The sequence below is a fragment of the Stenella coeruleoalba genome, assembly GCF_951394435.1.
Source record: "Stenella coeruleoalba genome assembly, chromosome: 10".
Lineage (NCBI taxonomy): Eukaryota > Metazoa > Chordata > Mammalia > Artiodactyla > Delphinidae > Stenella > Stenella coeruleoalba.
This window is the reverse complement of record NC_137156.1, coordinates 26,840,967-26,863,370: the sequence shown is the minus strand read 5'-3', so window position 1 is coordinate 26,863,370 and position 22,404 is coordinate 26,840,967. Positions and strand designations below refer to the sequence as shown.

Genomic DNA, 22,404 nt, shown 5'->3' with positions numbered 1-22,404 from the left:
TACAGTGGCCGTACCTAGTAAAATTCATTCTCATATGACAAGAACTTCAATTCATCTAAATTCTCAAACCCAAATCATAGTACTTAGTGGATTTCACAAAGCTAAGCAACATAGAAAGAGAAAAGAGTTGTTTGCTTTTATACTTAATTCAATGTCTATGTGTTTTCAAATACAGTCACCAGAAGTTTGGCATCCCACATGCAGACACAGTCAAAAGCAAGTGGCTTTCTTAATGGACCTCACTTGAGGTTTGAGGTAACCACAGAAGGCAGTCAGGCGTTTGACAAGTGGTCTGTGGGAAATCTGGGTCTTTTTTCTCTTAGAGGTCTCTTAGGAACCTGGGAAACTCTTGCCTCATGGATTAGTATTTTCAGAATTTTTCATGAATAGCGTGTCCCTTCCAGGGAGGCTCATCACACACAGACCCCACTCCAGCTTCAGCACTCACAGCCCATCCAGAGCTGTGCCTCCCAGATCTGTTTTCTGTCAAAATCACGAGACCATGGTTGTGGGAAATGGTTACATGGCTTCTGGTGTTGTTACCACCACAAACAAGATCTGATCCTTGCCTTCAGGCCATGCAAAGGGCTGTGGTATGTCACCTACAGACAGCATGTAAGGAAACCACAGAGGTAAGCTAGTGGAGTAGGAAGTCTCTGAGAGAACAGAGAGAACGCACATAGAATTTTAACATGGAAGGCAGCTATACATATATAAAGACGTACACTCTTCTGTCTGTAGTGTACATATCACATTAAAAAGTTATTAAAACAGGGCTTCCCTGATGGCGCAGTGGTTGAGAGTCCGCCTGTCAATGCAGGGGACACGGGTTCGTGCTCCAGTCCGGGAAGTTCCCACATGCCGCGGAGCGGCTGGGCCCGTGAGCCATGGCCGCTGAGCCTGCGCTCCGCAATGGGAGAGGCCACAACAGTGAGAGGCCCGCGTACAGCAAAAAAAAAAAAAAAGTAATTAAAACAGGTATAAGCATTATCTAATTTTTCTAAGCAAAACTAGTTAAAGGTTCACAAATAAGGAAATACCCAAACAAATTCTGATTTGTCAACTTGAAAGAGTAGTATGTAGCCACTAAAAATCATTGTGAACCATATGGAAACAGAAAATGTATAAAATATAACATTAAGTAAAAACTATAGATCACACATATGTTGCAGTTACAGCCTTATATGAAGCATGTATCTGTGAGATGTATGAGCAGAAAAGAAAGCAAAATATTAATCTAGGTGAACAGATGAAGTTGTTTACAAAATGAAAACAGACTCACAGACATAGAAAACAAACTTATGAGTTGGGGGGCTTCCGGGAAGATGGCGGAAGAGTAAGACGCGGGGATCACCTTCCTCCCCACAGATACACCAGAAATACATCTACACGTGGAACAACTCCTACAGAACACCTACTGAACGCTGGCAGAAGACCTCAGACCTCCCAAAAGGCAAGAAACTCCCCACGTACCTGGGTAGGGCAAAAGAAAAAAAAGAAAAAACAGAGACAAAAGAATAGGGACGGGACCTGCACCAGTGGGAGGGAGCCGTGAAGGAGGAAACGTTTCCACACACTAGGAAGCCCCTTCGCGGGCGGAGGAGAGTGCAGCAACAGGGGTGCGGAGGGGAAAGCGGAGAGATTCCCGCCCAGAGGATCAGGGCCGACCGGCACTCACCCTCCCGAGAGGCTTGTCTGCTCACCCACCCGGGCGGGCGGGGATAGGAGCTGAGGCTTGGGCTTCGGTCGGAGCGCCGGGAGAGGACTGGTGTTGGCGGCGTGAACACAGCCTGCAGGGGGTTAGCGCGCCACGGCTAGCCGGGAGGGAGTCCGGGGAAAAGTCTGGACCTGCCGAAGAAGCAAAAGACTTTTTCTTCTCTCTTTGTTTCCTGGTGCGCGAGGAGAGGGGATTCAGAGCGCTGCCTAAAGGAGCTCCAGAGACGGGCGCGAGCTGCGGCTAAAAGCGCGGACCCCAGAGACGGGCCTGAGACGCTAAGGCTGCTGCTGCTGCCAACAAGAAGCCTGTGTGTGAGCACAAGTTACTATACACACCCCGCTTCCGGGGAGCTTGTGCAGCCCGCCACTGCCAGGGTCTCGGGACCCAGGGACAACTCCCCCGGGAGAACGCACGGCGCGCCTCAGGCTCGTGCCTCAGGCTCGTGCAACGTCACGCCGGCCTCTGCCGCCGCAGGCCCGCCCAGCACTCCGTGCCCCTCCCCCCCCCCCCCCCCCCCCCCCCCGGCGGCTCCTTTAACCCCGTACTGTATGAGCGAAGAACAGACGCCCTCCGGCGACCTACACGCAGAGGCGGGGCCAAATCCAAAGCTGAGCCCCGGGAGCTGTGAGAACAAAGAAGAGAAAGGGAAATCTCTCCCAGCAGCCTCAGGAGCAGCGGATTAAAGCTCCACAATCAACTTGATGTACCTGCATCTGTGGAATACATGAATAGACAATTAATCATTCCAAATTGAGGAGGTGGGCTTTGAGAGCAAGATTTATGATTTTTTTCCCCTTTTCCTCTTTTTGTGAGTGTGTATGTGTATGCTTCTGTGAGAGATTATGACTGTATAGCTTTGCTTCCACCATTTGTCCTAGGGTTCTATCCATCCGTTTTTTTCTTTTTTCTTAATAATTATTTTTTTATTTTAATAACTTTATTATATTTTATCTTACTTTATTTTATTTTACTTTATTTTCTTTCTTTCTTTTTTCCTTCCTTCCCTCCTTCCTTCCTTCCTCCCTCCCTCCCTCCCTTCTTTCTTTCTTTCTTTCTACTTCTACTAATTCTTTCTTTCTACTTTTTCTCCCTTTTATTCTGAGCCGTGTGGATGAAAGGCTCTTGGTGCTGCAGTCAGGAGTCCGTGCTGTGCCTCTGAGGTGGGAAAGCCAACTTCAGGACACTGGCCCACAAGAGACCTCCCAGCTCCACATAATATCAAATGGCGAAAATCTCCCAGAGATCTCCATCTCAACACCAGCACCCAGCTTCACTCAACAACCAGCAAGCTACAGTGCTGGACATCCTATGCCAAACAACTAGCAAGACAGGAACACAACCCCACCCATTAGCAGAGAGGCTGCCTAAAATCATAATAAGTCCACAGACACCCCAAAACACACCACCAGACGCGGACCTGCCCACCAGAAAGACACGATCCAACCTCATCCACCAGAACACAGGCACTAGTCCCCTCCACCAGGAAGCCTACACAACCCACTGAACCAACCTTAGCCACTGGGGACAGACACCAAAAACAACGGGAACTACGAACCTGCAGACTGCAAAAAGGAAAGCCCCAAAAACAGTAAGATAAGCAAAATGAGAAGACAGAAAAACATACAGCAGATGAAGGAGCAAGATAAAAACCCACCAGACCAAACAAATGAAGAGGAAATAGGCAGTATACCTGAAAAAGAATTCAGAATAATGATAGTAAAGATGATCCAAAATCTTGGAAATAGAATAGACAAAATGCAAGAAACATTTAACAGGGACCTAGAAGAACTAAAGATGAAACAAACAATGATGAACAACACAATAAATGAATTTAAAAACACTCTAGATGGGATCAATAGCAGAATAACTGAGGCAGAAGAATGGATAAGTGACCTGGGAGATAAAATAGTGGAAGTAACTACTGCAGAGCAGAATAAAGAAAAAAGAATGAAAAGAACTGAGGACAGTCTCAGAGACCACTGGGACAACATTAAGTGCACCAACATTCGAATTATAGGGGTTCCAGAAGAAGAAGAGAAAAAGAAAGGGACTGAGAAAATATTTGAAGAGATTATAGTTGAAAACTTCCCTAATATGGGAAAGGAAATAGTTAATCAAGTCCAGGAAGCACAGAGAGTCCCATACAGGATAAATCCAAGGAGAAATACGCCAAGACACATATTAATCAAACTGTCAAAAATTAAATACAAAGAAAACATAGTAAAAGCAGCAAGGGAAAAACAACAAATAACACACAAGGGAATCCCCATAAGGTTAACAGCTGATCTTTCAGCAGAAACTCTGCAAGCCAGAAGGGACTGGCAGGACATATTTAAAGTGATGAAGGAGAAAAACCTGCAACCAAGATTACTCTACCCAACAAGGATCTCATTCGGATTTGATGGAGAAATTAAAACCTTTACAGACAAGCAAGAGCTGAGAGAGTTCAGCACCACCAAACCAGCTTTACAACAACTGCTAAAGGAACTTCTCTAGGCAAGAAACACGAGAAGGAAAAGACCTACAATAACGAACCCAAAGCAATTAAGAAAATGGGAATAGGAACATACATATCAATAATTACCTTAAATGTAAATGGACTAAATGCTCCCACCAAAAGACACAGACTGGCTGAATGGATACAAAAACAAGACCATATATTTGCTGTCTACAAGAGACCCACTTCAGACCTAGAGACACATACAGACTGAAAGTAAGGGGATGGAAAAAGATATTTCATGCAAATGGAAACCAAAAGAAAGCTGGAGTAGCAATTCTCATATCATACAAAATAGACTTTAAAATAAAATGAAGACTATTACAAGAGACAAAGAAGGACACTACATAATGATCAAGGGATCGATCCAAGAAGAAGATATAACAATTGTAAATATTTATGCACCCAACATAGGAGCACCTCAATACATAAGGCAAATACTAACAGCCATAAAAGGGGAAATCGACAGTAACACATACATAGTAGGGGACTTTAACACCCCACTTTCACCCATGGACAGATCATCCAAAATGAAAATAAATAAGGAAACACAAGCTTTAAATGATACCTTAAACAAGATGGACTTAATTGATATTTATAGGACATTCCATCCAAAAACAACAGAATACACATTTTTCTCAAGTGCTCATGGAACATTCTCCAGGATAGATCATCTTGGGTCACAAATCAAGCCTTGGTAAATTTAAGAAAATTGAAATTGTTTCAAGTATCTTTTCTGACCACAATGCTATGAGACTAGATATCAATTACAGGAAGAGATCTGTAAAAAATACAAACATATGGAGGCTAAACAATACACTACTTAATAACGAAGTGATCACTGAAGAAATCAAAGAGGAAATAAAAAAATACCTAGAAACAAATGACAATGGAGACATGATGCCCCAAAACCTATGGCATGCAGCAAAAGCAGTTCTAAGAGGGAAGTTTATAGCAATACAATCCTACCTTAAGAAACAGGAAACATCTCGAATAAACAACCTAACCTTGCACCTAAAGCAATTAGAGAAAGAAGAACAAAAAAACCCCAAAGTTAGCAGAAGGAAAGAAATCATAAAAATCAGATCAGAAATAAATGAAAAAGAAATGAAGAAAATGATAGCAAAGATCAATAAAACTAAAAGCTGCTTCTTTGAGAAGATAAATAAAATTGATAAACCATTAGCCAGACTCATCAAGGAAAAAAGGGAGAAGACTCAAATCAATAGAATTAGAAATGAAAAAGGAGAAGTAACAACTGACACTGGAGAAATACAAAAGATCATGAGAGATTACTACAAGCAACTATGCCAATAAAATGGACAACCTGGCAGAAATGGACAAATTCTTAGAAATGCACAACCTGCCAAGACTGAATCAGGAAGAAATAGAAAATATGAACAGACCAATCACAAGCACTGAAATTGAAACTGTGATTAAAAATCTTCCAACAAAGAAAAGCCCAGGACCAGATGGCTTCACAGGCGAATTCTATCAAACATTTAGAGAAGAGCTAACACCTATCCTTCTCAAACTCTTCCAAAATATAGCAGAGGGAGGAACACTCCCAAACTCATTCTATGAGGCCACCATCACCTTGATACCAAAACCAGACAAGGATGTCACAAAGAAAGAAAACTACAGGCCAATATCACTGATGAACATTGATGCAAAAATCCTCAACAAAATACTAGCAAACAGAATCCAACAGCACATTAAAAGGATCATACACCATGATCAAGTGGGGTTTATTCCAGGAATGCAAGGATTCTTCAATATATGCAAAACAAAGTGATAAACCATATTAACAAATTGAAGGAGAAAAACCATATGAACATCTCAATAGATGCAGAGAAAACTTTCAACAAAATTCAACACCCATTTATGATAAAAACCCTGCAGAAAGTAGACGTAGAGGGAACTTTCCTCAATATAATAAAGGCCATATATGACAAACCCACAGCCAACATTGTCCTCAGTGGTGAAAAACTGAAAGCATTTCCACTAAAATCAGGAACAAGACAAGGTTGCCCACTCTCACCACTATTATTCAACATAGTTTTGGAAGTTTTAGCCACAGCAATCAGAGAAGAAAAGGAAATAAAAGGAATCCAAATCAGAAAAGAAGAAATAAAGCTGTCACTGTTTGCAGATGACATGATACTATACATAGAGAATCCTAAAGATGCTACCAGAAAAGTACTAGAGCTAATCAATGAATTTGGTAAAGTAGCAGGATACAACATTAATGCACAGAAATCTCTGGCATTCCTATACACGAATGATGAAAAATCTGAAAGTGAAATAAAGAAAACACTCCCATTTACCATTGCAACAAAAAGAATAAAATATCTAGGAATAAACCTACCTAAGGAGACAGAAGAACTGTATGCAAAAAATTATAAGACACTGATGAGGGAAATTAAAGATGATACAAATAGATGGAGAGATATACCATGTTTTTGGATTGGAAGAATCAACATTGTGAAAATGACTCTACTACTCAAAGCAATCTACAGATTCAATGCAATCCCTATCAAACTACCACTGGTATTTTTCACAAAACTAGAACAAAAAATTTCACAATTTGTATGGAAACACAAAAGACCCCGAATAGCCAAAGCAATCTTGAAAACAAAAAACGGAGGTGGAGGAATCAGGCTCCCTGACTTCAGACTATACTACAAAGCTACAGTAATCAAGATTAGTATGGTACTGGCACAAAAACAGAAATATAGATCAATGGGACAGGATAGAAAGCCCAGAGATAAACCCACACACATATGGTCACCTTATCTTTGATAGAGGAGGCAGGAATGTACAATGGAGAAAGGACAGCCTCTTCAATAAGTGCTGCTGGGAAAACTGGACAGGTACATGTAAAATATGAGATTAGATCACTCCCTAACACCACACACAAAAATAAGCTCAAAATGGATTAAAGACCTAAATGTAAGGCCAGAAACTATCAAACTCTTAGAGGAAAACATAGGCAGAACACTCTATGACATAAATCACAGGAAGATCCTTTCTGACCCACCTCCCAGAGAAATGGAAATAAAAACCAAAATAAACAAATGGGACCTAATGAAACTTCAAACCTTTTGCACAGCAAAGGAAACCATAAACAAGACCAAAAGACAACCCTCAGAATGGGAGAAAATATTTGCAAATGAAGCAACTGACAAAGGATTAATCTCCAAAGTTTATAAGCAGCTCATGCAGCTCAATACCAAAAAAACAAACAACCCAATCCAAAAATGGGCAGAAGACCTAAATAGACATTTCTCCAAAGAAGATATACAGACTGCCAACAAACACATGAAAGAATGCTCAACTTCATTAATCATTAGAGAAATGCAAATTAAAACTACAATGAGATATCCTCTCACACCAGTCAGAATGGCCATCATCAAAAAATCTAGAAAGAATAAATGCTGCAGAGGGTGTGGAGAAAAGGGAACCCTCTTGCACTGTTGGTGCGAATGTAAATTGATACAGCCACTGTGGAGAACAGTATGGAGGTTCCTTATAAAACTACAAATAGAACTACCATATGACCCAGCAATCCCACTACTGGGCATATACCCTGAGAAAACCATAATTCAAAAAGAGTCATGTACCAAAATGTTCATTGCAGCTCCATTTACAATAGCCCGGAGATGGAAACAACCTAAGTGTCCATCATCGGATGAATGGATAAAGATGTGGCACATATATACAATGGACTATTACTCAGTCATAAAAAGAAACGAAATTGAGCTATTTGTAATGAGGTGGATAGACCTAGAGTCTGTCATACAGAATGAAGTAAGTCAGAAAGAGAAAGACGAATACCGTATGCTAACACATATATATGGAATTTAAGAAAAAATAAATGTCATGAAGAACCTAGGGGTAAGACAGGAATAGAGACACAGACCTACTAGAGAATGGACTTGAGGATATGGGGAGGGGGAAGCGTAAGCTGTGACAAAACGAGAGAGAGGCATGGACATATATATACACTACCAAATGTAAGGTAGATAGCTAGTGGGAAGCAGCCGCGTAGCACAGGGAGATCAGCTCGGTGCTTTGTGACCACCTAGAGAGGTGGGATAGGGAGGGTGGGAGGGAGGGAGACGCAAGAGGGAAGAGATATGGGGACATATGTATATGTATAACTGATTCACTTTGTTATAAAGCAGAAACTAACACACCATTGTAAAGCAATTATACACCAATAAAGATGTAAAAAAAAAACAACAAAAAAAATCTTATAAGTTGGGGCAGGAGGAGGAATAAATTAGGAGTATGGAATTAACAGCTATACACTACTTATATAAAATAGATAAACCACAAAGACTTACTGTATAGCACAAGGAAATATATTCAATATCTTGTAATAACCTATAATGGAAAAGAACCTGAAAAAGAATATATATATATATATATATATATATATATATATATATATATATATATATATATATATATCTTAATCACTTTGCTATATACCTGAAACTAACACAATATAGTAAATAACTATACTTCGAGAAAAAAAGTGATATGTTGTTATTGTGGGATAATGGATGGTTTTTCCCTTTCTTAATAACACACCAGACAACACATGCCAGGTACTATGCTAAGCACCTTATATATATTATCTTATTCTAGCCTCTCAACAATCCTGTGAAGTAGGCACGGTGATCATCCCCATTTTACAACTGAGAAAAGAGGAACACAGAGAGGTTAGGTGACTTGCCCAAGATTATTAGTAATTGGTGCAGCCAGTAAGTGTCAGAGCTGGCATTTGGCTGCAACACCTACATGCTTAGTCATTATGGTGTGGTTTCCGATATTGCTATGATGCTCATACAACTTAAAAGAAGAGATGAACATTTTGCAGGTAAGAAGTCTTCGTGCTCTTTTTTTTCTTTTTAGTTTTGAAATATTTTCTCTTCACTACTGAGCAAAATTCTCAAAATCAGCACGGGTAAGTAGCTGCTAGTGTGCCAGCAGTAGGTCACAATTTTTAAAGCATACATTTCACACAGCCCCTGTTATAAAATTACAAGACCAAGGTCACACACCTGCTACTAGCAAACAGAGGTGTGTTTCTAGAAGGACATCAAGAAGTGCTATTTGTAGATCAAGGGTTAATCGTGAGACCCTCCAGTGACCTATGTAAGAAGCATGTTAATCAGTCTTCATTTCCAGATAGGAAAAGATTCCAGTGAAGAAATATTAATACACTTACCGAAGTTTACCCAGATAAACTGATTAGATGATCAGGCAATAGGAGATCCGATCTGTTGTCCAAGATACCGGAGTTTAAACCTTGAGGCTAATATTTTACTAGCTCTTGTGACCTTGGGTAAGTATTTAATTCCACAGTTCCCTCATCTGTAAAACGAGGATAATAATATTTCCAAACTCACACCACTGTTGTGAGGACTAAGGTGCGTGTAAAACAGCACAGTGGCTGACACACACAGCCAACACTCAATGTATACAAGCTGCTGTCATTGTTATCATTTTCATTCTTTTTAACAACCCTCGATAGAATTGTTATTGGGTTTAGCTTCCTGGGTCATATTAATACTCCAGATACGAAAAGTAAGATTCCGTTACAAATACCATTAAATCCTATCACAAACATAAGAAGATGCAGAATTATGACTTGGTAAGTACAACCCCCCTGATTTTCAGATTCACAGATATAAGGGATAAGCGCTTCTCCCCACTACCCCACACCTGATCTCTCACTGACTGGAGGGATTCTGTTTTCCTGGGTACTCTTTAGGGAAGAAGGAATGTTTTTGTAGTCTGTTATGACACTTGGAGATGCACAAGCAAGGCTTAGAGCTCGTCAGCTTCAGAAGCTACCTTTTTTCCAAAGATTCTTTCCTTGGCACCAAAGAGGGTGCCAAAAAAAAAAAAAAAAATGATGTCTCAGTGTTTGAGAAAATGTGTGCTCCTTTGTAACCTGAGGGGAGTCAGGCTGAACAGGTACCCTTTCCACAACTTACTGAACCAAAATGCTTTGTATCTGTGGAATAGGCTACAAAGTACATTTGGGACAAAGGGGAATTTTTTTAATGTATTAAATCTATAGCTTCCTCCATGGAGAAAGAGATCAGATTTGCAGTTACCAGGAGGCGGGGGAGAGGGTGGGAACTGGATGGTAGTCAAAAGGTATAAACTTCCAGTTATAAGACAAATAAGTACTAGGGATGTGATGTACAATGTGATAAGTATAATTAACACTGCTGTATGCTATATATGAAAGTTATTAAGAGAATAAATCCTAATTTTTAAAAAAAATTTATTTATTTTATTTATTTATTTTTTGGCTGTGTTGGGTCTCTGTTGCTGCGTGTGGGCTTTCTCTAGTTGCGGTGAGCGGGGGCTACTCTTAGTTGCAGTGCACGGGCTTCTCATTGTCGTGGCTTCTCTTGTTGCAGAGCATGGGCTGTAGGCATGCAGGCTTCAGTAGTTGCAGCACACAGGCTCAGCAGATGTGGCTCATTGGCTCTAGAGCACAGGCTCAGTAGTTGTGGCGCACGGGCTTAGTTGCTCCGCGGCATGTGGGATCTTCCTGGTCCAGAGCTCGAACCCGTGTCCCCTGCATTGGCAGGTGGATTCTTAACCACTGCGCCACCAGGGAAGCCCTTAAATCCTAAAATTTTTTATCACACACAATTATTTTTCTATTCCTTTAGCTTTGTATCTATCTGAGATGATGGATGTTCACTAAACTTACTGTGATAATCACTTCGTGGTGTATGTAAATCAAATCTTTATGCTGTACACCTTAAACTTATACAGTGCTATATGTCAATTCTATCGCAATAAAACTGAAAGAAAAAATCTATAGCTTCCTCTACTCTTTTCAACTTAATTTAAGGTGTTTAAACAAACCATCTTTATAATAATAACATACTAACAATATATAGATCATTTGTTTAAACTACCTTAAATTATATATTGAATACATGTGTACACAGAGAGTAAATAGTATACATTTAATAACCACGAGGAATATTATAACTGTGGTGTTTAAGCATAAAAGTTGGTTGTGAGTTTCCTGGGGCCAAGCAAAATGGGAAACATAAGTTCTGTGCCTCTTGGGGTAATGACTACCGGTAACTAGGTGCCTACCATTTCCTGGGTACTCAATTGTCTTTTACGTTTTTTGTTTCGATTATATTACACTACTCTTTAAAATAGCTATTATCCCCACTTAACACATGAGGAAACTGAGTCTCAGAACCACTAATTGGCCTAAATTTATACAACCAGAAAATAGTAGAACCAAGATTCAAAATCAAGAGCTGTCTAAATATTAAACGCATTTTTTCTACCTCTCCTATTAGAAAAAAAGACAAACCAATTTCATAACCGTTTTCCTCACTGTAAATTACAAGCGAAACTTCTCCCATGTGACGTCATAAATATAGGTGAATTCTATCCATGTTTGGGGAGGAAGAGAGAGGGAGAGAGAAAGAGAGAGGTTGAGAACGTGTTTTTCCCCTCAGCCAAGACTTCGTAAGTATGAACTGGATATCAAAAGAAAATTCTATATGCTTTCAAGCTGCCATGTGGAAAGAAAAGTTCCTCTCTCCACACACTATATGGTGATTGGATTTGGACGCCTGAACCATTCAACTTGACCACTTCTCCTACAGGCAAAACAAGACACCTCCAAGTCCCAGAAAGCTGGGCGCAAAGCTAAGGAGCACAGGAGGGTCTTAGGTGGCTGCCAGGTCCCCCAGGAGGGAGCCATCATTCCCTAGGCACCTATGCTTAGGGAATCTGGGGACAAACTGACGCAGTGTGCCACTCTGTGAGTGGGAGAAGACCTGCAATTTCCTGAACAGCAGCCAACCGTGGAGGGAAGCTGTAACTCAGGGCTCCAGGCTCCAGGGGGCGCCATGTACAATGTACCTGGAGATGTGGGCTGGGGTGGTCCTTCGTCAGGGCTCCCAGAATCCTTATTGGAAACGCTATAGAACCAACATGAAAAGTCACGAACTTGGAGTCAGTGAACCTGCTTATGTCACTAACTACCCAAGTGACCTTGAGCAAGCCATCTAATTCATCTGGCCTCATCTGCAAATAAAAAAGGTTGACAGGTGATCTACAGGCGCCCCTCCAGCTCTAACTACGTGTATCTACCACAGGAGAAATTGCCTTCCCTCTGACCTTGTAACCGGCCTTCTGGTTTCCATCCCTTTTATACACTTACCACCAAAATTCTCTTATGAAATACAGCTGTGCTCTTATAACATCTGTAATGGAGCATACAAAACCATCCACGAGGGGGCCCTCTGCCTACTGTCCTTTGCCTACTGCCATGTTCATTCATTCACTCATGTTTTCAATCGTTCTCTCAAGAAATATTTATTATGTATCCTCCACTGTGTCCCCGTGTCCACATTATCCCAAGCATATGCTGTTCCCTTAACACACCAAGCTTTTTTGTGCCTCTGCACTTTTGTTTATACTGTTCCCTTTGCTAGGAATATCCTTCCGTCATTTTCCTCTAGAGCAACTCTTATTTAATCCAGTGCAAAAGTCATCTCCTTTCTGAAATTGCCTGGTGAGCTATCATCCGCTGCGTCTTCTTTAAATCTCAGACCTTGATCATAGTACTTAGCACATCGTTTTGAAATTACATGTGACCACATGTAACAAGATAATATCTTGATACATTCAGAGGCACAATTATTCCTCTGCAATGTCCTTCACCTCTATACTTCTCTCACCACTCAGATTGAGGCTTTTCGTTTGTACTACCTTCAGGGTAAAGCTATTACTGCCAAAATGAACAGGGAAAGGAAGATTCATTGCCCAGATTTCTGCACCAGTATGGACTTATGGGATTCACAGCCAACTTACAAAGCTGATAACTATGAGAGAAAATGGTTTTTAGATTCCAAGAGGCTGAGCATTTTAAGTACCAACGTCAATGTTTATACCATAAGTGAAAGACTCTGAAGCAAAGAGAAGAGCCCACTTACCAGCTCCTCCATCCCCACCCTCACCTACAGACTAGGTAAAAGTTGCCCCCACTAAAGAGTTAAAAATGGGTGCCAGGCTCCTGCCCGCTGCCCATGCTCAAGCCAAGTTGCAGGTGGGAGTGAGAACTGATGCCCCATCCCCTGTCCGGAACTGAAAGGCAGCAGAACACAGATGTGCCTTGAGCGGTAGTATAGCAGTGAAGGAGAAAATGTGGTGCATCTGGGCGAGAGAGGGACCAGTGAGCCTCTGAGTGGTAGGGAGACCAAAATCTGGAAGGCCCTGTGTCCTCAAGAAGCACAAGAGATTCATGAAAGTCCACTAGTGATTCCAGATGCAGAGTGACTGCCATGGCCCTAGTGACCAGGGGGTCTGCAGGCGGCCACTACCAAGACCATGGCCCCCGCCATGTGCATTTGTTACTTTTCTTCGTGTCTCCAGTAGCTACCACAGTGGCCAGTAGATGTTCACGTTGTAAAATAATATAGCCAGGAAGACAGAGCAGTAAAGAGTCATAGGGAACACGAGCCCTGTTTGCACCATTTTCTTTAAACTCTCCTCCTAACCCCCAAGAACCATTAATAATAGAGGAACTCTCCAAGACATGGAAACAGAGAGGAGATTGCTGGTTGCCAGGGGCAGGGTGTGGGGGAATGGGGAGATGTTGGATGAAAGGGACACACTTTCATTTATAAGATTAATAAGCTCTGGGGATCTAACGTACAGCCTGGTGACTGTAATTAACAATACTGTATTGTATTCCTGAAATCTGCTAAAAGGGTACATCTTGAATGTTCTTATCACACACACACAAAAAGGAACTATGTGAAGGCATGGAGGTGTTAAGGAACCTTATTGTGGTAATAATTTCACCATATATACATGTATCAAATCATTACATTGTTATCACTTAAACTTACACCATGTTATTTATCAATTATGTCTCAAGAAAGCTGGGGGGAAAAGCTAATATCACCAAGATCACACACAAATAATAATAATAATAATTCTGACACTAGCACTCTGATGAAATACGAAAAAACAGATGACAGGTGTATAGAATTTCATAGTTTTCAGGTCCACAAGGTTCGTGAGTACAAGCTGAGACTGGAAACAAACAACTAATTTTTCAATCATCAATACTTTATTGTATTAGTACTTGATATATTAATTTTTCTCCTACAATTTCATATAATCAATATATCATAAATACATGAACAGTTTCCCTAGAGGTATAAATATCAGGCCAACCTCATCTATATTTAGCAAATGCTTAATAAACAGGTGCTGGATCCTTATCTCCATTCTTCCCGCCCACCCCATCCTGCACAGACCCTCCCACACTCTTACATTGTGCTTATTTTATTTGTTGCCTTTTGTGGAGCAGAAGCCCATTTTACCAACAGGGCCCCCATCCAATGACGGCATGGCTGGGAGGTGGTCATGATAGCACATAAGCAGAGTAGGTGAGGGTCCTGCATTCTCTTCCATCTATTTTCAGCGGGGTGGGACATTGGAACATCTCAGGACCGTATAAAGATTCTGAAGCCCCAGAAAGTTACTCTATCTAATACAGAGCTTTGAGAGTCCCATGCAGATCTTATGAAGAGACCTGGGAAGTGGAGAGAATTGGGAACCACACAGGACTCATGGCAAAGTGCTGGGTAAAGAGGGGCGTTTCTACATCTTCTTCAGCTGAGCTGATCTGCGGCCCTCAAGCCACGCACGTAGCGGACGATGGGGGTGACACAGGTGCAACCAACAGTCACCCGCACCTTCTCCAGCCGGAAGGAGCGAGAGCAACCCTGGGACTCCCTCCGGAGGACCAGGAACTCTTGCTGGATGGGGACGGAGTTCATGGAGCTGTCTTCCTTCCCCTCGGCGTTGATGCAGCCCGTGTGCCTGCACCGGGCCTCTGCGATCTCGGAGGGGTATCGGTGGGGGTCCCGGGTGACGCTGCAGGAGGAGCAGGGAGAAGCCGATGGTGAGACCGGGGGTGGGAGACGGGGAAAGATGCACAAAGGATGGGGGCCCCGCGGCACTGGGCGCCCACTTGCAGGGAGGCGGTGCCGTGCAACTCAGGGCGGCAGCGCAGGCGCGGAGCAGACAACCTGGACTCAGACGCAGGCCCGTGGCGGGTGCTACACTCCTTAGGCCTCAGTTCCCTCAACTTTAAAATGGGGGTTCGTTTCCTGTGGGATTGTTACCAACACTCGGTGATACAAATGCGTATGAAACGCCACACCGTAAAACGTTGGCATTCCATACATGTTAGATCTTTTAGTTCATTTTCCTTTTCCTTTTTATTATTATAATCATCATTCATCCTTTGGTTAGAGGCTGAACATCACTAGGAGGTCCCCCAGTACACAGTCTACAAAGCCTGCTGCTTGCGAAAGAAAACCAAAGCCCCGGGGGGTTGGTGAATCCAACGCCTTCTTTCAATTTCTCCCTGAATAGCCCCCTTGCCGGGGGGAATAAAGGCAGCAAAGCCAATCAAGCCAGCTGGCAAGCGTACACTCTGGCTTCCCAAGGCAAGCAGTGCGGGCAGCCCTGGAAGCACTGCTAATGGCCCTCGGGCTCTGTTTTCATACTTATATTTAGAGCATATAAATGAGTGCTTCCTATTCCGAGAACTTCCATGTGAGACAAAATCCCAAGTCTGTACCCTGAACATCCTCAGCTAGCATCCCTTTCCCAAACTGGCCTTTCTCCTCCACTCTGGCCTCCTCCACACTTCTTGAAGACTGAAATCCAATCTGAGTGGCTCTCTCTGAACTGACTTTTCTGGTTCCCACTTATCTCCATGCAGAGACCATTATGTGGGCTGCTTTAAAGAGTCCTCTCTTCCAGCACAGAAAGTTTGTAAATTCCAAATCCAGGGCTGCATGAAGCAGAAAAGGGCAAAGCGTTGATGAGAGTTTGGAAGCAAAATAGACCTTCGACCACATAGGAGGACTTAGCCCAAAATAGCAAGAAAATGTGAGCACCCAGGGAAAGGGGAATTTCCATTTTTCAGAGTGAATGTAAGGACTATTATTTTTTCTATATTTTTGAAATTTTCTACTTATGGTTAGAATAAATTAACATGTTTTTCAAAAGAATGTGGAGGTCAGTCTCCTTGGCACATACTTGTAATCCCAGGGGGTGCTGGAGCGGTTCTGGAAGCCGTGTGAGAGGGGAATGCCCTGATTCTGCCTGAGGATGCGGATGTCAACCCTCACAGTGTGGTCCTCCGGAGGCGGGCAGAGGGCAGGATCCCCAGCTTTGGGGGTTTTCCGACCTGCCACCTCCCCCAGGAGGGTCAGCCCCAATGTCAACAGCAGCAGGGACTTGACCTGGAAATAGATGAGAATGGAACTGGTTAGGGACGCTGGTGTCACTTGCTGACAAGAGACAGGTCATGCTTCAGCTGAACTCAGCATCCCTGGGATGGGATCAGGGCTCCTCTCTGAACCTCAGATCCTCACCTGGCAACAGGAACAGTCATAATAAGATACCAGTGTACCAACCTGAGAACTAAACTCATTAGCCTGGTGATTGAGCCCTCCACAGTCCGAGAGCTCCTGAACAGGGAGAAAGACAGATGTCAGGATCTGGGATCTGGGTTTAAATCCTGACCTGGTCTCCTCACTGAGCCTCTGCTTTCTCTTCTTTCCAGCCAGAGCATAACACTTGCTTCATAATAATATTCCCAAGATTAAATAAAACGTTCTTTGTAAAGCACCTACAATAAAAATAGGGGCTTAAGAAATGATAACTCTTGCTTTTAATTTCCAACCTCACATCCATGAATCCTCCACAAAACTCTTTGTCCCAGCCATCCCTCCACCTGAAATACACTGCCCCACCCCTATCCATCCAAATCCTCCCCTTCCATCAGGGCCCCACTAGGACTCCGTCTCCTCCAGGAACTGTCCTGAAAGTAGTTCATTCATAAAGCTTTTACCATCTAGCACTCAAGCAGCCCTTCTTTATTGTCTGGACATGCAGTATTTGTGTTCATACAGATCTACACCTATTAGATGGTAAGTTCCTGCAGGAGAACATGTCATAGAACAGGTGTTCCAAAATACTTTCTGGATGAATGAAAGAGCGGGTGAGTGAATGCATGAACAAAACAATCCATTTAAATTAACAACACAGTTAAGCTCAATGCATTAAGAAAAACACCATGCAAAACCAACTATAGCAGAGTTCCAATGACCCATGCTGACTGAAGGAAGCAGAGGCACTAGGGATGCGCAAGAGAGAAATGGAAACTATTTCTCTTTAGCTCCAGAAAATATATTTTTTATACTTACATTGAAATATCTGTTTATCTGGTATTACAGGAGTACACAAAGAAAGCGTTCAGTGAAGACCTAACTAAAATAAAGGAAGAGCTAAAAATCTCTCCAGCTTCCCTTTCTCACGACCTGCTTTGCTCACCCCACGGTGACCACCGACCCTCTCTGGGGATGGACAAGCCTCATCACCAATACTCAACATAATGCAGACCCAGGGCTGAAAGTGAGTTACTTTCATCCTCAGGGCTCAGTGTCGTTCAGGCTCACACCTTCCATGAGTTAGGGTTGGGAAGGTGCTTAGACATGTTGATTTAAAGGAACTTCTTTTTATCTTTTGCAAGTGCTGGAGGCAAGAAATGATAAGAGTAAACAAAAAGGTCATGGTGTCAAGTGCTGTACTAATGTAGCTGATACTAAAAAGAAGCTGAAAGCAAGATTGACCCAGATAAGCCTGAAAGAGGCTGATTTCCCTCCAGATAATCAGCAGGTGTCTACTTTTGTCTCTTGCAATCATTCATTCATTCAACAACTCTTTCCCGTCTCTGGAGTCAAAAGTCCTGGGTCCATAACTCAGTTCCAGGACTCTTACTAGCTGTGACTCAGTTTCCTCCACCAGCAAATGTGGAGATTAAATGGTAGGACCCATATATAGCATGAAGAGCAGGGCTGGGACGTGGAGAGTATTCAGTATAGGTACTATTGTTAAGTCTACATTGTCCTAATGATACACAGTGGACGGGAAAGATGTGGAATTTGCCCTCACGTAACTTCTGTCTAGACAAAGCACTATGACATTTTAAAAAGTAAAAGGATGCCTGCTTAGACAAGACAGTCCTTAGCTTCCCAACATGCTCAGCTCAACCTTTTACTTACTGCACTGTGAACTCCCGTAAAGAGAACATCTGAACACTTGTCTCCTGAACTCACCTGTGATTCATGCTCACCCCATGTAGGAACATGCTCCAGAACCCGGGCAGCTCCTAGCCCATAAGAGTTTGCCTTATCACCGTATTGAGGAGGTCCTGTGTGCCTGCACCTCCAATTTCTAATCCTATTCTAATGTCCTTTGCCCTGTCATGTTTCTTGCTGACAGTACAACAGATTTCTTCGAAGAAACCAAAAATAGACGTGGCTTTAGAACACAAAACTATCCAACAAATTTGTTTAAACACAATGGCTTTAAATTCAGAAATCTTGCTTCTGAGCCATTCAAGGAAAAGAATATTACTTGGAGCCAGTAAACCTAGATTCATGTCCTCATTCTTGGGCATACAGTATCCAGTGATGTTAAATCACTTAAATTCATTGAGCTGTTGTTCATCTGCACAATGGGGAAAGTCGTCCCAATCCACTCCCCTGGATTGGTGCAAGACTCAGAGGTAAAAATAATGACATCATTAATATTAATATTTAACATTCTAATTCGAAAAGATACATGCACCCCAATGTTCACAGTGGCACTGTTTACAGTAGCTGAGACATAGAAGCAACCTAAATGTCCATGGGCAGATGAATGGATAAAGAAGATGAGGTGTGTGTGTGTGTGTGTGTGTGTGTGTGTGTGTGTGTGTGTGTGTGTATATATATATATATATGTATGTATATATAGTGGAATACTACTAAGCCATAAAAAGAATGAAATAATGCTATTTGCAGTAAAATGGATGGACCTAGAGATTATCATACTAAGTGAAGTAAACCAGAAAGAGAAAGACAAATACCATATGATATCATTTATATGTGGAATCTAAAATATGATACAAATGGACATATTTACAGAACAGAAACAGACTCACTGACATAGAGAACAAACTTACGGTTACCAAAGGGGAAAGGGGGTGGGTGAGGGATAAATTAGGAGTTTGGGATTAACATATAGACACAACTATATATAAAATAGATAATCAACAAGGACCTACTGTATAGCACAGGGAACTATATTCAATATCCTGTAATAAACCATAATGGAAATTGTGGTTTATTTATTCACTTATATATAACTGAATCACTTGCTATATACCAATGTTGCTAATACAACATTGTAAATCAACTCTACTTCAATTAAAAAAAATTTATTGAATGCTTTCTCTATCCTTATTGGTTGTTATATTAAAATGGCCAAGTTAACTAAAAGCCATGCCTGCATATATCTGCTATTTCAGAGAATAGGTTTAGTCATTCTCAATGATATCAATTAATCCTTCCATAAGGGAGATACCGTGTTATTATTCCTCTGTACAGATAAGAGGAATAAGAATGCACAGAGAGGCTAAGTAACTTACCCCAAATCCCACACTTGGTAAGTGGTGAGGCCAGGTCTGTCTGACTCCAAAGCCCATGCCCCCTAACTACTGCACTTGGCTGCATTTCTTACCATCTCTAAAACAATATATGAATATAACATAGTATTATCATCACCATATGCCATGACCTCTTATGAAATCCAATCTCTTTTAAGTTGCATGGCTTGTAAAAAGAGAGAAGAAAAGGAGTATTTAAACCAATAATATGGTGAGTGGTTTCCCAAGCCCTGCTTTCATGCTGCTGTATTTTAAATTCTTCGAAGGTCTTACCTGACGAATGCCAGGTGAGATTCTAGACCCAGGGGATGCAGATTTCCATCACATTAACATCTTCCTCTCCTCCAGGAGGAAGGACACAATGCAAAAATGATCAGCTCTCAGAGATGTGTCGAATGTCTCTCCCATAGGAGCTGTCCAAGTGCATCACCAGGTGGTTTCACTCCCTGCATCCAGGGCACTCCTTGTCATCTGCTCATCTTGGGGGAATCATTACCCCTATTGGGGCCCCAGCTTCCTTGGTTAAAATCAACATGTACAGATCCTAAAAGTCTGGCTAAGCTCCCCCATGAGATGAGGGCCAACTTAACTCTACAATGGTGGCCACAAGAGAGACCATGTCCAGTTTGTGATGTCAAGAACTTCAAAAGCTAACACCAACTATGCCAGAGCCATCGGTGAAGAGCTATGGTTTTACACCCCATTATAATTTCTGGTTATTTTTTCTTTTTCTCCACCAGACAAGGATCAGCGTTAAAGTCAGCTCTGTTTTTTAAAGAAATGACCCCCCAAAAGACCCCTATCTAGCATCATTCCTTATAAATCTGCTTTCCTGAAATCCTAGGGATGACCAACACAAGAATGATCCTGACTACTCACCACGGCCACGTCACGCAGGAATGTCATTGTCACTTTGCTCTGGTCACCTGTTTCGTGCAGGAAGCTCTTTCTGTGCTGTGTTGCCTTCTGTGTGCCCGTGTGGTGTCAACGAGAGCACTGTTGGTTTTATAGCAATCTCTGTCCTTGTTTCAGTTGACCTGCTTACTGTCTAACTTGTGGTTGCCCCAGAGTTACTGACGAATGTAGTGTTTTTTTTTTTTTCTATTCCACTTCCTGAAGGGGAATCAAAGGGGGACCCTAAAAAGGGATGATGAAAAAAGAATCAAATCTTCCTCTTCTTCTGCCCCACTCCCACCCCCATTGTCCTCACACTACAGCAAATTTTCTTATGTACTACAGAGATGAACCAAGTGACAAACTGCTGTCATGATCTTTCATGTTCTTCCACAAAATGGCTAAGAACTCTAGTCACGCACCTTACATTCTACTTTCCAGTCATGCAATGTAAACTGAGATTTAAGTGGATAAGTCATCCTTCGAGGAGGCTCGGTATTAAACAGAGGACTATCTTTAGCTCCGCTTCATGAATGGAAAAAACAAAACCAGAGAAATGAATGGCATCAGTGAGAGATTCAGAAATTATATCCCAGGCAGTTAGTTTCATGGTCTCCCTGAACTAATTCTGTTTTAACCCCATGGTTAGACTCCTACCAGTGTTTGATAGATTGATAATCATTACTTATACAACATATAAACAACTATTATCTTGGCTGTGTCTGACTGAAGATGGTTTGATTTTTTAAACTAAATGGATTAGCAAGTAGAACCTTTAAATGCTCTGATATGTAATTTTAAATGACTTGCAAAAATGTTAATTTATCTTAGTTCAGTTCAGGTCAACATTTATTAAGCACTTGCTGTATGCTGGGCATTATAGCCTAGGGATACACAGACATTTCTGAAATAACAATAACTTACTCTTTTTAATGCCCATTAAGATCAGGTAAAATTACACATGCTCTGTTAATAAGGCAGGGCACATTCTAGCAGGGTGAGGTTACTCTCCTCCATCACGTGTTTGAACAAGTTTGCCCCATTTTCTTTAAATGTAGGAAATAAAGAGGAAACAGCTCTTGGGCTCATGAAGCCCCTCCGAGATTGATCAAAATTCTTCTGTGATCATGAGTCTTTCACCTGTGTTTCTCCTCCCCATGCCTGTGCATTCTTCTCTACACCTCTCTTCTGGGACAATCAGAAATGTAACCCCCCTAAGAAGACCTCCTTGAGTCACCGTTCCCTCCCTCATTACTCTGTGCTTATCTTTAGTCTACCTCACACTTGCTTATATGTTTTAGGATGGTTCTCTGGGGTCTTCATGGACTTGGGGTAACTTCAGTTCCCCCCAGTAATCTCTGCCAGCATCCTTCTCTAAATATATATCCCCAAGTATACAATCTAAATTAAGACAGTGTATATATACAATGGAATATTACTCAGCCATAACAAAGAATGAAATAATGCCATTTGCAGCAACATGGATAGACCTGGAGATTGTCATACTGAGTGAAGTAAGTCAGAGAGAGAAAAACAAATATATGATATCACTTATATGTGGAATCTAAAAAACAAAAAAAAGTGGTACAAATGAACTTATTTACAAAACAGAAATAGAGTCACAGATGTAGAAAACAAACTTATGGTTACCAAGGGAGAAGGGAAGGAGAGATAAATTGGGAGATTGGGACTGACGTATATACA

At 41.8% G+C, this 22,404-nt stretch overlaps 2 protein-coding genes across 4 annotated transcripts in view; both read right to left on the bottom strand.

Moving 5' to 3' along the window:
- PKHD1 (PKHD1 ciliary IPT domain containing fibrocystin/polyductin) overlaps positions 1-1,868 on the bottom strand; it is a 534,197-nt gene extending 532,329 nt beyond the window's left edge. For all 3 annotated transcript variants that reach the window (XM_079935418.1, XM_079935415.1, XM_079935403.1), the window contains exon 1: positions 1,679-1,868. The gene's annotated coding sequence lies outside the window, so the exon portion shown is untranslated. The remainder of the gene's footprint in view (positions 1-1,678) is intronic.
- A 12,881-nt stretch (positions 1,869-14,749) lies between these two features.
- Positions 14,750-20,993, bottom strand: IL17F (interleukin 17F). Its single transcript, XM_079934001.1, has 3 exons — positions 20,686-20,993; positions 16,350-16,555; positions 14,750-15,173 (listed from the first exon to the last, which is right to left on the bottom strand). Exons 1-3 carry the CDS (start codon positions 20,710-20,712, stop codon positions 14,909-14,911), a joined length of 498 nt encoding a protein of 165 aa, XP_079790127.1. The 5' UTR covers positions 20,713-20,993; the 3' UTR covers positions 14,750-14,908.
- Between the last annotated feature and the right edge of the window lie 1,411 nt (positions 20,994-22,404).

Bases quoted from the DNA above. Each gene is read 5' to 3' on its own strand.
- IL17F (XM_079934001.1), bottom strand. From the start codon at position 20,712: ATGACATTCCTGCGTGACGTGGCCGTG. The intron at 16,556-20,685 runs GTGAGTAGTCAG...ATCTATTTCCAG, and splicing joins TCCTGCGTGACGTGGCCGTG to GTCAAGTCCCTGCTGCTGTT. The intron at 15,174-16,349 runs GTATGTGCCAAG...CTCCTCCTGCAG, and splicing joins AGCACCCCCTGGGATTACAA to CGTCACCCGGGACCCCCACC.